The sequence below is a fragment of the Arvicola amphibius genome, chromosome 8 (assembly GCF_903992535.2).
Source record: "Arvicola amphibius chromosome 8, mArvAmp1.2, whole genome shotgun sequence".
NCBI lineage: Eukaryota > Metazoa > Chordata > Mammalia > Rodentia > Cricetidae > Arvicola > Arvicola amphibius.
Genome location: NC_052054.1, coordinates 100,703,642 through 100,716,312, shown reverse-complemented (window position 1 = coordinate 100,716,312; position 12,671 = coordinate 100,703,642). Strand labels below are relative to the sequence as shown.

Genomic DNA, 12,671 nt, shown 5'->3' with positions numbered 1-12,671 from the left:
TGGCATTTTGTATTTTTTCTTTTGTGTTGTTTTTATTTAAGGTTATCTTGGCTTATCTCTTACTATGAAGCCAAGAATAGCGAGCTTCTGATCATCCTGCATATACCATTTTAGTGGTGGGATTACAGGTCATCCAGCTTGATACTGAATTTTCTAAATGAAACTCATCTCTGCATAGTATCTAAACCCAAGGCAGGAACTGGGATATGGTATATCCAGTGCCACTCTGCCTTGAAGAAGCACTATGCAGATGAAGACGTAACAGGCTCTTGCTGCTTTCTTCAGCCCTCTGGACCTGTTTTTACATTTCCTCTCTCTCTGTGTGTGTGTTGTTGTGTGTGTGTGTGTGTGTGTGTGTGTGTGTGTGTGTGAGCACGCGCTTTAAAATAGGTAAAATGCAAGGAGAAAAGTGGAGCTGGTGTGACCTGAGCCTTGAGAGCATCTAGTAGTCATTGTGGGGTAGGGCAAGTGTGGAGTGGTTCTTTTCAAGTGTTAATGTCCATGAAACCTTAAAGACTTTCTTCCCTGAGTTACTCATCATCTGTGTGATTCCTTGAAGGCAGGAGGGAGCAGGTCGCAAAGCTTCAGTAGAAGGAAGTTCTCTTAACTGTAACAATAGGTAGGGAACCAGGAGCTTTCTTTTACTGTATTTCAGGATTCAGCAACTGTGGCTAGTAGTACGAGGTGGCACACTGTGCTGGTCCATGGTACCCTGCAGGTGTAGTCTTCAGCCTGTCAAGTCTAGAGCAGTAGAGGCCTCCTTCGCCTTGGGCTATGTGTGCTCTGGAGTGGGGGGCAGAGCTGAGCTTGGACCTTCTGCTGTGTAATCCACTCCTTGGCTGCACTGTATGCTATAAACCCAGTATAGTAAAATGAAGGGTCAGACCTGATGGCAGCTTTGAATAGGGAAGTGCTGACTAAGAAGCAGGTCATTTCCTGAGAGAAGAGTTCATTTAAAAGGAAATCAAATGTAGATAAATCTTAGTTACTTAAGACATTCTAATTGTTAAATAAAAGCTTTACTGGGACAGAAGGAACATGATGAAAAAAGAAACACATTAGAAACACTAACATTTGTGTGACTGGTAGACAACAAAATCAGAGTAATTGCAGTCAGTGAAATATGAAGCCAGCTAGAGAAAAAAGACTGCCTGGTGGGGGCAGGGGGTGTTGTCTTCCGCACAGCCTTGTACTGGATCACTGTGGGAGAATTTAGAGAGGCTCTGTGGTCTGAAGAGTGAAGAAGCCTGACATAAATATTCTGTACCACGGTGGTTGAAATCAGATTACAAGAGAACAAGGTCAGCCAAACCTTTGGGTCACATGGATGTACTGTAGTGTATATAAAGATCCACCTACATGAGAAGTCCTTATTTGTAGCTACACTTAGCAAGCGTCTTTTCCCAAGACTTATTAACTATGTCACAAATCCAGGTGTATTTACAAAAAGCAAATGACCTAACAGAGACATTTTAAAAAGAGGAATGATTTGGTTTACTCAGCATTTTAGGGGTAGCAGTCCATTATGTAGGGAGGGCATAGTAGATCTTACATCATGCCAAACAGGAAGAAAAGCAGTATTGGGAAAGGCCAGGGCAAGAACCAACCCCCAGAGCTTCATACATAGTGTGGTCTTTACACCAGCCAGGTCCAACTTCCAAACTGAATGGCTCCTTAGGTCTGAGTCCTCATGGTTTGTTTCTGGAAAGGCTCACAGACACTTCTAAAGCTGTGCCTTATTATCTCCTAGGCTGTTCTCAACTCAGTCAAACTGACATCTGATTAATGTATCAAACAGAGGAAAGAGCCAATTGGGAGTGGAAGAAACCAAAATACATATTCTGTGAACCGAGTGACTGACATTTATCTAATCTTGGTTGTGAAAGACCTTTTAAAAACACCTCACCAGAGATTGAATCCATGAAGTAGAGCTTACTTCTTAGAAATGGAAACCTATCTATGTGTGGTAGCCAAGCTGTGAGTTTGAGGTCATTGTACTCTACAAAATGGCTGTCCAGAGTAATCCCCCCCCAAAATATGCACGGCGCCCAGATAAATAACTGAACTGGCTAAGGTGTTCTGGATCAACAGTTAAGGGTGTACAGAGATGTTGCTGCTCTTCCAGGTGATCTCAGCCCTTACTTCAGGTTCCTATTGCCTGTAACTTCGGCTCTGCGGGATGGGGAGAGGGGAGCTCTTAGACTCTGTAAGCTGTGAACACCAACACAAAACATGCATCTTAGCTAAAATATTAACACAAGCAAAGGCAAATCTAGGAGCTTTTTATATCAGTAGCCCAAAGATATTCCTCTTGCTAACAAGAACTGTACACCAATTTTGGGAAGAGGTGGAAATAACCAGCTATTTCAGCCACACTAACATTTATCAAGGACTGTAAAAAATAGGGACACATAGTGCCAGAGTATGAATGCTAAGATCTGGTAATGGCTTTTTTAATTGTTGGATAACAGTGCTGGCCTCAGAGTTCTTGGGTGGAGGTCAGAGAACAAATTGCAGGAGTTGGTTCTCTCTCTTGTGGGTCCTGGAGATTGAACTCAGGGCTTCAGGTCTGGTAGTAAGCACTGTAGCTTGCTGAGCCGTCTTACTAGCCTACAGCATCAAAGTTCTTTAAAAAGTTTGCTTTTAGTGACATTTATTTGATGCTGATGACTTCCTTTATGTATCTAATATATGTTTAAAAAATAATAAATGAAGCAGTTGGCCTTAGTGTTGCATCTTCATGATGAGGTCTGTGCTAGTCAGCCAGTTAGACCGAAAGGATGCAGCACCCTCTGCTGGCTGCAGCCCCTTCAGCCCCTTCTTGAAGCTAGGTTGGACTCAAATAGGCAAGAGGGTCTGTGTGCTGTGCTATCTGTAGACATCCTCCTGGGTTCTTGCCAGCACCCATCTCCTAAGGGCCTGTTTTCTCCTGGAAGCTTCACCAAGCACTCACTGAGGCAGTGGTTATAACTATTGAATTCTCACTGAGTCCTGAGCCGTCTTGGGGGTGGGGTGCTGAGTAAGCATGTGCTGAGTGATTGGAAGTTGTGCACAAGTCTCATCAGCCTCCCTATGGAAATGGCATCCTCATAGGGAATCTGGAAGCTGACCGGTAAAACTCACACATGCAGGAGATGTATTAAGAGGATGACACTAACTATAGTGCCCTGCAAAAAGAGCCAGTCTTCCTGAAGGGATACCCTCCCCTTCTTTGAGGCACCTTTGCCCATGAAACAGGTCATAATGGTGGCAGTGTTGGGACAGGACAAGGCTCTGCATGTGCAGCTTTGCTAAAGGAACCTAGGGACTCTGTGGTCCTGTTTTTAACCTCTTCATTCTGTGTTTGCCACATCCTAACTTCGTGTTTGCTTTTGTTTCCTTTTTTTTTTTATTTAAAGATTTTTTTGTTTTGTTTTGTGTTTTTAATAGATGAGGGTTACTACCAGGGTGGAAAATTTCAGTTTGAAACTGAAGTTCCTGAAGCCTACAACATGGTGGTGAGTAGCCTGTGCCTAAACCTCACTCCACACCTACACACCAGGGACAAGGCATGGAGACATGGGGGCACTGCCTTGGGAGCTGTGCTTTCAACGCAAACTCACTGTGTTTTTCTTGTGACATTAGCAGCAGTATGAGAGTTTCAGTACAGAAACTCATTTGTCTATCAGGTATTCAATGTGCAGGTGCTCCGTGTATTTCATGTCAATTTTTTAAATGGGGAGGGCACTTTTTTTTATATGATTTTATTTATGGTATAATACCAAAGCTCCAGGGGCCAGTAATATTAGAATTTCAGGTAATTAATAACCTATAGTTACATATTAGTCCCTCAAAAATGATTTTATTACAAGACAGTGGTGACACACACCTTTAATCCCAGCACTCAGGAGGCAGAAGCAGGCAGACCTCTGAGTTAGAGGCCAGCCTGGCCTACAGAGTGAGTTCCAGAACAGGCAGGGCTATGCAGAGAAACCTTGTCTCGAAAAACAAAACAACAACAACAAAAAGATCATATTCCATACTAACTATACCCGAGACTGACAGACAAATGACTTTCACTTTTGAGGATAGATCATTAGGGAGTAAGGTGATACATAGAAAGTTTAAGTGATAAAAATGGTAAGTAGCTAGACAGATGGGTAAATGGTAGAAAATGGATTTATAGGGATTCCAAAAAGAAAGTGAGAGCACCACCTTTGGAACATGGGCTGGGGTGGTGGGCCACATCATTTGGTTTTGAGCCAGGGATTATGTGGCATGGGCCAATCAGAGCTGTAGTTGAAGGTGTGGAATGACAGCACATATTGGTAAGTCCAGCTCTGAGGGATCCTACACCACACTTGCATGCAATGTGCACATATATTCATGTACACATACACATGCAAATAAATAAAGAGTAAAGTAGACTAACCCTGGTCTAGGAACTGTAGCACTAGAGTCTGCAGACACATCTGACTGAAAAGGTGATTTGTTCTGTCTGAAGCAGTAATGGTCAGGTGTGCGTCTGTGACTTAGCATAGCAAGTTGGGCTCTTGGTTGGAGTTTGAGACTGAGGAATGTGGTGGGGGTGCACGCACACACACGTGCTTACATTGCAGATATAGATTGGGAGATTTGTGACCTTTCTCTATGTTGCAGCCTCCCAGGGTGAAATGCTTGACTAAAATCTGGCATCCCAATATCACAGAAACAGGGGAGATATGTCTAAGGTGAGTTTCTTCCTCCCTTCTGCACGTCTGTGAGCCTCTTCAGATTCACTCCTGCAAGGGGGTCTCTTGGCTACCATCAGACGTGCCTGGGCCACACCGGAGTAGCTCCTTACTATTGCTATAATGAGGGCCCTGCTAGTCCTCATTACCCAGTGTGATGCTCTTTCTGTCCATCTCCTTTAGAGAACAACCACTGTCCCAATTTATGGCTGATGTTAGCTAACTAGGAGAGGATGGTGGTGGGGTAAGAATAAAACTGCCGGAGCCAGGTGTCAGTGATCTCAGGCACTTGCACTGAAGATGCTTTCCATAATGATCTCTATAGACTGTGTCCCAAGGCCTAGCAGTTACAATTGTCCCTGGAATGTTACTGCTCTCAGAAAAAGAGCTGGAGAAGATAAAGGAAGGCTTATTTTCATAGTAGGCAGCATTTGAGTTTTTTTGTTTGTTTGACCTGTTTGGCCCCTTAGTCTAGTATAGTAGTACAGGGTATTAATGGTCTAGATCAACTGCAGGTGACGCAAAGCTTCTCTGATAGTAGGACTGGGGTGGCCTCATGTTTGGCCACCCTGGGAAGCAGGCTTCTCATGTTAGTTATAAAGTGTTAGAACCTGGGGCTGCTCTTAGGGTACCTCTGTTTCTCCATTCTCCTCCGTAAGCGTTAGCATTAGGTAAGAAAGATGAGCTGTACCTGGGTGCCTCTTGTTTGGTCTTTTTGGTCTGGGAAATGCAGTCATTGCCATCAAACCCATACAGAAGCTTTAAAAGTACTGTCAAGTGGGGTACACATGCCTTTTGGATCTCTGAATTCCAGGTCAACCAGGGCTTCATATTCATTAGTGAGACTCTGTCTCAAAAACAAAATAAACCGTAAACACAAAATTGAAAGAGGATCCCTGAACTACTTATCCTTGTGTGTAAGTATTCATTTTGAAAGCACGGACACTGGACAAAGGGTCTCAGACTAGCAGAGGACACCTTTCATCAGCCTGTGAGGCGCTCAGCCACACTGATCACCAGGAAACATGCATGAGCCCCATGAGGGTGTGGATGCTCACTTTGGGCAAATGGTTCCTTCTTCATAGGTAAAATGGTTTCCTGTTGTGGGATTTTTGTTTTGGATTATGCCTGACAGATAAATTGTAGATTCTTATCATTTTTATTGCTGTCACTGTTCCTGGCTATTAAAAAAATTTTGTGTGTGTGTGTGTGTGTGTGTGTGTGTGTGTGTGTTGTTTTAATAATGCTTTTTTGCTGGCACATACCTGTAATCCAAGCACTCAGAAGGCAGAGACTGGAGAATTGACACAAGCTTGAGTTAACCTCAAATATGTAGCAAGTTTTAGGCAAGCTAGGACTACATCTGAGACCCTGTCTCAAACAAACAAAAAAAACCCTTGTTTCCTTTCCTCTGCTTAGACTTCCATGTGAAGGACTAATAATAGTCCACACAGTCAATAGACAGGGTAACAGGAGACATTGTAACTGAAATACAGCTTTGGAGGTAAGACTGTTCTCAATAGGACAGAAGACTACACAGTCAAGAAGAGACAGGCTTCTTAGTGCAGTTCATTCCTTTATGGTGAATAGCTGCGACTCCTCATTAACATGTGTTTCTGTCTTTCAGTTTACTAAGAGAACACTCAATTGATGGCACTGGCTGGGCTCCCACTAGGACATTGAAGGTGAGAGCATTCTTCTGTAGTTCCCAGGCAGCTGGTCTCCTGTAAGAATTGCACCCTTGTTTCCTCTTCTCCCAGCTACACAGCTGGGTCTGCTCCATCAAGTAACCAGTTCTAATTGGATCAGAGTCCTTGTTGACCAATACTGTACCACTTAAGAGTCAAGCTGTAGGTTTCAGAACCACAAGAGAAAGTCTAGTGGTCTTGTTCATTCAGTGGGGCTATTTTGAGCCTTTCTGGGTATCTGGAAGAGCTTCAAAGTGTGTAAGTTACTTCCTGAGTCAGAAGGATTGTGAAGTGATGGGTAGATTATTACTGAATAGCCTCCACAGGAGAGAAAATTTGGCCTTGATTCCATGTCAGAATATGTAGACTTAATATAGCCCTGTTCCTCCTAAACTGAGGTCTGACAGTGGACCACCCAGCCTTTTCCCGTGTCCTTTCCCCAGGATTTAACTGCCAGATTGTCCCTTTACCTAGAAGGTAGTCTCCTGCTTCTTTGGCAATTCTCTGGGATGGCTGCCATTTCCTCTAGTGTCTCCACTACTTGGGGCTACTGCCTGCTGTCTGCTCAGATGTCTAGCCCCCTCTTTCAGGCTTAATACATGACGTTACCTCCAGTGCAGTCACTAACTCACACCAGAAGGTCAGATTTGCCAAGACAGATAGGTGGGAGAGATCAGAACAGTAAATAAAATTAGCGCTAGCAGGTAACAATGGGGTATCCCTGAGAATCAGCTTAAAAGAACAAGACTTTGGAGTTGAAATATCAAGTAGAATAGGAGTCTGTGGCTGCCATGACTCTGATCTGAAGATCAGATTTGTGAACACAGATAAACAGTGGTCTTCAGTGCTATTGTAGTGGGAATTATTGATCTTAGAAGGGAGAGTCTCCCTTAATTCTTGAAATAACTAGAGAGGATGGAGAAGATGTAGTGGAGTGATTTATCACTGAACCCTAAGAGGCAGTAATGTTACAAAGTAGCAGGCTTTGTTTCAAAGGTAAATTTTAGAATTCCGTTCTGTAACCACGGGAGGTAGAGCAATGGCTCCTGGTCCTTCATCTTTCTGAGCATGAACGGCAGTCACAAAGGTGGCCAGAGGTTAGACTTGAGTAAGGGCTCCTGTGTTCTGTCTTGAGAAAAGCACTATGATGCAGGCTTGATAGCTTATGATGCATATTTCTTAGTGGATAGGAGCCTGAGAATTGTTCTCTTTTTTCTTTTAGGATGTTGTTTGGGGATTAAACTCTTTATTTACTGTAAGTATGTTTTTAGCCACCTCTTCCTTTTCTTGGTTTACTGGATGCTGGTTTGAAACACAAGTTTAAAATATATGGAAGCTTCTAAGCTACCCTTCCTTTCCATTTTATAACCAGATTTTACACTGTGATGCAGGAACTTAGGGGCCTTTAAGAGTGACATATTCAGAAATTTTCTGCCTTCTGGAGCGTATCTGCTCCTCTTCCTCCTTGTCATCTATGACACAGCATGTTTGTATTTAATCATCAACATAAAGGAACTTCCACTAACCTGTGAGGCCCTGCCCAGTGTTGTGGTGTTTCTGGGAGCACACGCCACAGAGAAGCCAGTGTTTCAGGCATTTCAGGTTCCCCCTGTGAATACACTATTTTTGGGTCAGGCCTGAATTCCCCGCGAGAACGTGAACAGTGACGCAGGAGAGGTGGCTGAAACAATGACGTGCTTGCTGTACGCACATGGCGGCCCGAGTTCATGAAGGTCACAGGGCTGATACACAGTGCTTTATGCTCTACTCTCACTGATGCCTACAGTGGGAAAGCAGGTTCTTCCCCATACTCATTATGAGTTGCTCTCTTTTTAAGGATCTTTTGAATTTTGATGATCCACTGAATATTGAAGCAGCAGAACATCATTTACGAGACAAGGTGAGCGGGCAGATGGGCTGCTTCTAGGTAGACACATAGGTAAAGAAAGGAGTGTCTGCACTGGGTAAGTGAGGGTGTGGGGCAGCCATTTAAAGCATCTGTGTTTCAGTGTGTGGTTTGCTCATAGCAAAAGTGGCTTTTATTACAGGTAAAATCATAATAAAGTTTCTGTATGAGTAATATAACAGGCACATTACCTCATTGGCGGTAAGGTCGAGCTGGGGTATAACTCTGTGGTAGAGCACTTACTGTTGCAAGACAACAGCAGAACCATACCATGGTGGTTGAGGGACATAGAAGGAAGGATGGGTCACATCAGGCCACCTGCTTATTTCCACACCCTTTGCTGAGATCATGTGTATTTGCTTTTACCCAAAATTATGAACTTTTGTCCATTATACTTAATCATTATTTTTTCTTTCTGATCAGATCAAAAGCTCCTTCCTGGGCTGTTTTTCCCCCACAGGATGTTTCCCTGCTGTAAACTGCAAGTCAGTAGACACAACTGCACCTTAAACGCTGGCCTTTGGTTTAGTCCTGCAGCCAATCGCTGGGTCCTTGAATAGTGGGCTGGCTGTTTATCTTTTAGGCTCATCAAGGCACAAGTCCATGCCTGATAGGTTGGTGCACTTCACTGCACCCTGCTTGGGAAGGCCGCTTTTGCCCTCTGCTTTTAAACTTGGTAGATCAGGTGTGACAGTGTGCTTACTTAGTTCCTCTCAATAGTTTGCTTTTATTTTTGAGCCACTTCACAGAAGATGGTTTGTATTTTGATTTTTTTTCTGAAGTGTCTGCTGAGGGCCTGACTGGCTAGTCGTTTGCACATCAGGGACAGAGCTTTGTTCAATACATCAAACACTTTCTGTCTTGCCTACTTCAGATGGGTGCGAAGTGCTTGTGATTTAAAAAAGCCTATGACTCAGTTACCCAAGCCCCTGAAAAGGAACCAGCGTAAGTGTACCAAGCTGATAGAGTTGCTATCACTGCGCTTGTGACTGCACTGTGGGGCCTGTGTGTGGTCCGTGACTGGGAAGACAAGTGACAGATCACCGCTAGGGAAAGGGACTCCTACAAAGGACCAGAGCAGTCCTGCCTGTCCTGAGTAGGAGTACAGAGAAGAGTCTAGTGTGATCTGGCTGAAGTGGCTCAAGTTGTTTGGCTTCAGTAAGCAGCAAAAAGGCTCGCCTGTTTAATTTGTTTGCGATAGGGTCTCCCTCTGTAGCCCTGGCTGGCCTAGAGCACTCTCTGTAAACCAGGCTAGCATCACGCTCAGAGATCTATACCGCTGCCTCTTGAGTCCTGGAATTAAAGGGCATGCGCCACCACACATGATTGAGATTTGTTTGTTCATTCATTCATTTTGCAGTGCTAGGGGTTGAACCTGGGGCCTTGTGCATTCTAGCCAAATATTTCTAAACCCCCATCTCCTTTTCTCAGAAATGAGGTCTTGCCAGGGTGGCCCTAAAACCTGTTCTGGGAATACACTTCCAAACTGGCTGAGACTAGGCATATAGGCATTTGCTGCCACACCTGGCTAGGAACACTCTGATATTTTAGTGACCCGTGTGGCTATTTACTTATTGTCCTTGCTGTATACCTCCTCCAACTGGTTATACCTACTTAAATTAGTCAGTGGGGCTACACTCTTGGGCTCCAGCATCCATGGTCTTCATTTAAAGTCTTGTGTTCTTAAAAATGAAAGCTAGAGGCAACAGGAACTGCAGTAGGAAGCCTCCTGTGGACCTGGCACTGGGATTGCCCTGAAATGAACAGAACAAAAGCAGTCAAGGTGGAAGGGAAGTCTTTTGTCCTGAGTTAACATTCTAAGGTAGTTTCTGGTAAGCTCCAGTATTGCTCAGCTCTGGAAACTAGAAGTGATCTGGAAGGCATTTTGAAGTTTCTGCACAACCTTCGGCAAACTCCTGTATCTCAAGTGAATGGCCAGTGTGGGAACTTTGGCATACAACCGTGTGCACAGATATGGAGAGTTAGCGGCAGAGTCACCTACAGTTAGATCGCCACTTAGACTGGGAGCAAGTCTCTGACCTCCTCATAGTGTTCAAACTGAGAAAAGTTTTTGAAACTTTTGGCCTAGAAAGAATAAGCAGGAGGGCCTGACACAGAGCTGGCTAGGGTGGGGCCCTATTGCAGAGAGGCGGTTATAGGTAGGCACACTTTTAAGAGAGCACAGCAGCCTGTCAGGATGGACCAAGTCTTTGCCTTTATCCTGCTCATTTCTGTGAAGAACAAGCAGGGGAACTCTCCATGCTTCAGGCCTTAGAAAACAAAGCTTATAGCTGTGCAGTGGGGACAGTAGTGACCTATAGCTGAGTTGTTAGAGGAAGCTGTTTGAGAGCTTCAGCCCCATGGGAATTGACTGCTAACCTTGAAGAGAACAGACTAGAGAAAACCTAGGGCACTGGCCCAGATCTCAGAAGACTTTCCCACTCAGACCGTCCTGGGTGAGTCCTAGAGACTCTGCTGTGTTTTATCATCTTAGGAGCCCCATTGTGCATTGTTTGTTGATGTGAGAGGATGGTAAGCTCCGTGGCCCATTTGCCTTTCTCCGGGTATGGTGGGTGCAGGTAGGGTGGGACAGTGAAGGTGAGCACATTTGGTGGATAGCAAGGCTTTGGGAAGGTGGATTTAAAAAAAGCAAAGGTTTGTCCAAGAATGTGGGTCCCCTCCTCCTCCACGGTCCATTGGTCACTGGGCCATGGGGACAAAGGGAGCAGAAGCGGCAAGCATAGCCTTGTCTAGCTTGTGAGTACAACAGAGATAGCCCTTCAGGAGATTAAACTTCAGTGAATCAGCTCAGCTTTATTCCAAAGTATAGGGAATATATAGAATTGGGGTGGTAGCTGGGGAATTGCTTAATTGACGTTAAACAGTACACTCCTGTTGAAAGCTTCTTAGACAAATTTTTGGAAGCATGGTCTAGTGTAGTGCTCCTAGCACAATGTCTGATTGCCTTATGGGCAGCAGGGAGAAAGCTTCAGGGAACTGTGCCCAGGGTCACACTAGAGTCGGCATCTGGGCCTAGAAGCAATCTCCAGATGAGGTCAGGTAGAGAACAGGGCTCCTTCTGCCAGGGGAAGGGAGTTGTCCGTGTTTCTGAGCTTACTCAGAGTTGCCAGGCCAGGGTAGACTTCAGCTTCTGACCATCAGGGCCTCTCAGCAAAAGAGAGCTGTGTGGCTCATACTACATGCAGAAGAGTGTTGGCATTAGGACCGTGAACATGCTTTTTCAGACTTGATGTGCCTATGGCACAAAGTGAGGGTGTGGGATGAGATGCCCTCAGGTTCTCCACTGCTCTGGCTTGTACTGTGCCCCTCCCCACCACACACTGCACAGTTCGTACTAGGGTTGTGGGAGATGGCACCATTGGTGACAGGAAGCCAGGCTTCTCCACAGAGTCCTTCACTTTGGGGAGACTGGCTGTGTTCCTGAAGTGTCACTCTGCTCTTACTCTCTGCTTTATCCTCTCCCTCTGCAGGAGGATTTCCGGGACAAAGTGGATGAATACATCAAACGCTATGCCAGATGATAAGAGGGGAGATTGCAGTTCTGAGGACTTTGTCACAGTTGTCTCTGATGTGAAACAGCTAGAGGTAGCCCTCCTCCCCATCCTCATACTCCCTGTCAGCCCCTTGGGCTTGTCCCAGTCTTGCGACCTTGTCCTGAAGAAGACCATCCTCCTGACTACACAATACAGCAAGAAAGTGTCTGGGCCTCGAGAGCATTGTCCGCTTCCCTTAATGCTTCCTGAAACTGTCTAGGCTGTGGGTTCCTCCGAAGTTGTAATGAACTCACCATTGAGGATAGCACTTGCTTCCCTTACCCCCAACAAAATCGGTGTCCTGCACAAGTGATGTAATGACTTGTTTGGTGTGACTGGCAGATTGGCAATAAGAAACCCGCTATAAACTGTGATTGGATGCACATTCTCTTAGCTTCTTCCACGAATGTTGGCCCTGCCTAGATGTAAAGCTTCCCAGAATGCATAGTCATTCACTGTAGATCTTACTGAAATGCGTATTTTATTTAATGTAAGTATATTTTGGAACAGATTTGTAATTTGTACAATTTGATGCTTTAATTATTTTTTTCTATTCTCAATTAGTTTGTATTTTCATTGTATAGAGCAGACACAAAGATACTGGGTCGAGCAACTCTGGAAGAGAAATACAAAGAGACCATGAAAGGCACATTACTCAGTTTCTCCAGATGTAGCAGGAATCCGGCTGCTGGGTATCAGCTCTTCCTTCAGGTCCACATGTGGCAAGGATGTTTTGGAGACTTAGTACCTAGAACTCGATGATTCAAACCAAAGGCAGGGAGTCTTCCCTCATATGCTACCCAGACACAGCAGG

At 44.8% G+C, this 12,671-nt stretch overlaps 1 protein-coding gene across 2 annotated transcripts in view; it reads left to right on the top strand.

Annotated features, from left to right (window-relative positions):
- Ube2f (ubiquitin conjugating enzyme E2 F (putative)) overlaps window positions 1-12,417 on the top strand; it is a 44,626-nt gene extending 32,209 nt beyond the window's left edge. For both annotated transcript variants that reach the window (XM_038338866.2, XM_038338868.2), the window contains exons 5-10: window positions 3,430-3,497; window positions 4,639-4,709; window positions 6,337-6,394; window positions 7,620-7,652; window positions 8,235-8,297; window positions 11,795-12,417. In XM_038338866.2, coding sequence (XP_038194794.1) covers window positions 3,430-3,497; window positions 4,639-4,709; window positions 6,337-6,394; window positions 7,620-7,652; window positions 8,235-8,297; window positions 11,795-11,845 — 344 coding nt within the window. In that variant the 3' untranslated portion in view covers window positions 11,846-12,417. The remainder of the gene's footprint in view (window positions 1-3,429; window positions 3,498-4,638; window positions 4,710-6,336; window positions 6,395-7,619; window positions 7,653-8,234; window positions 8,298-11,794) is intronic.
- Window positions 12,418-12,671: the final 254 nt, after the last annotated feature.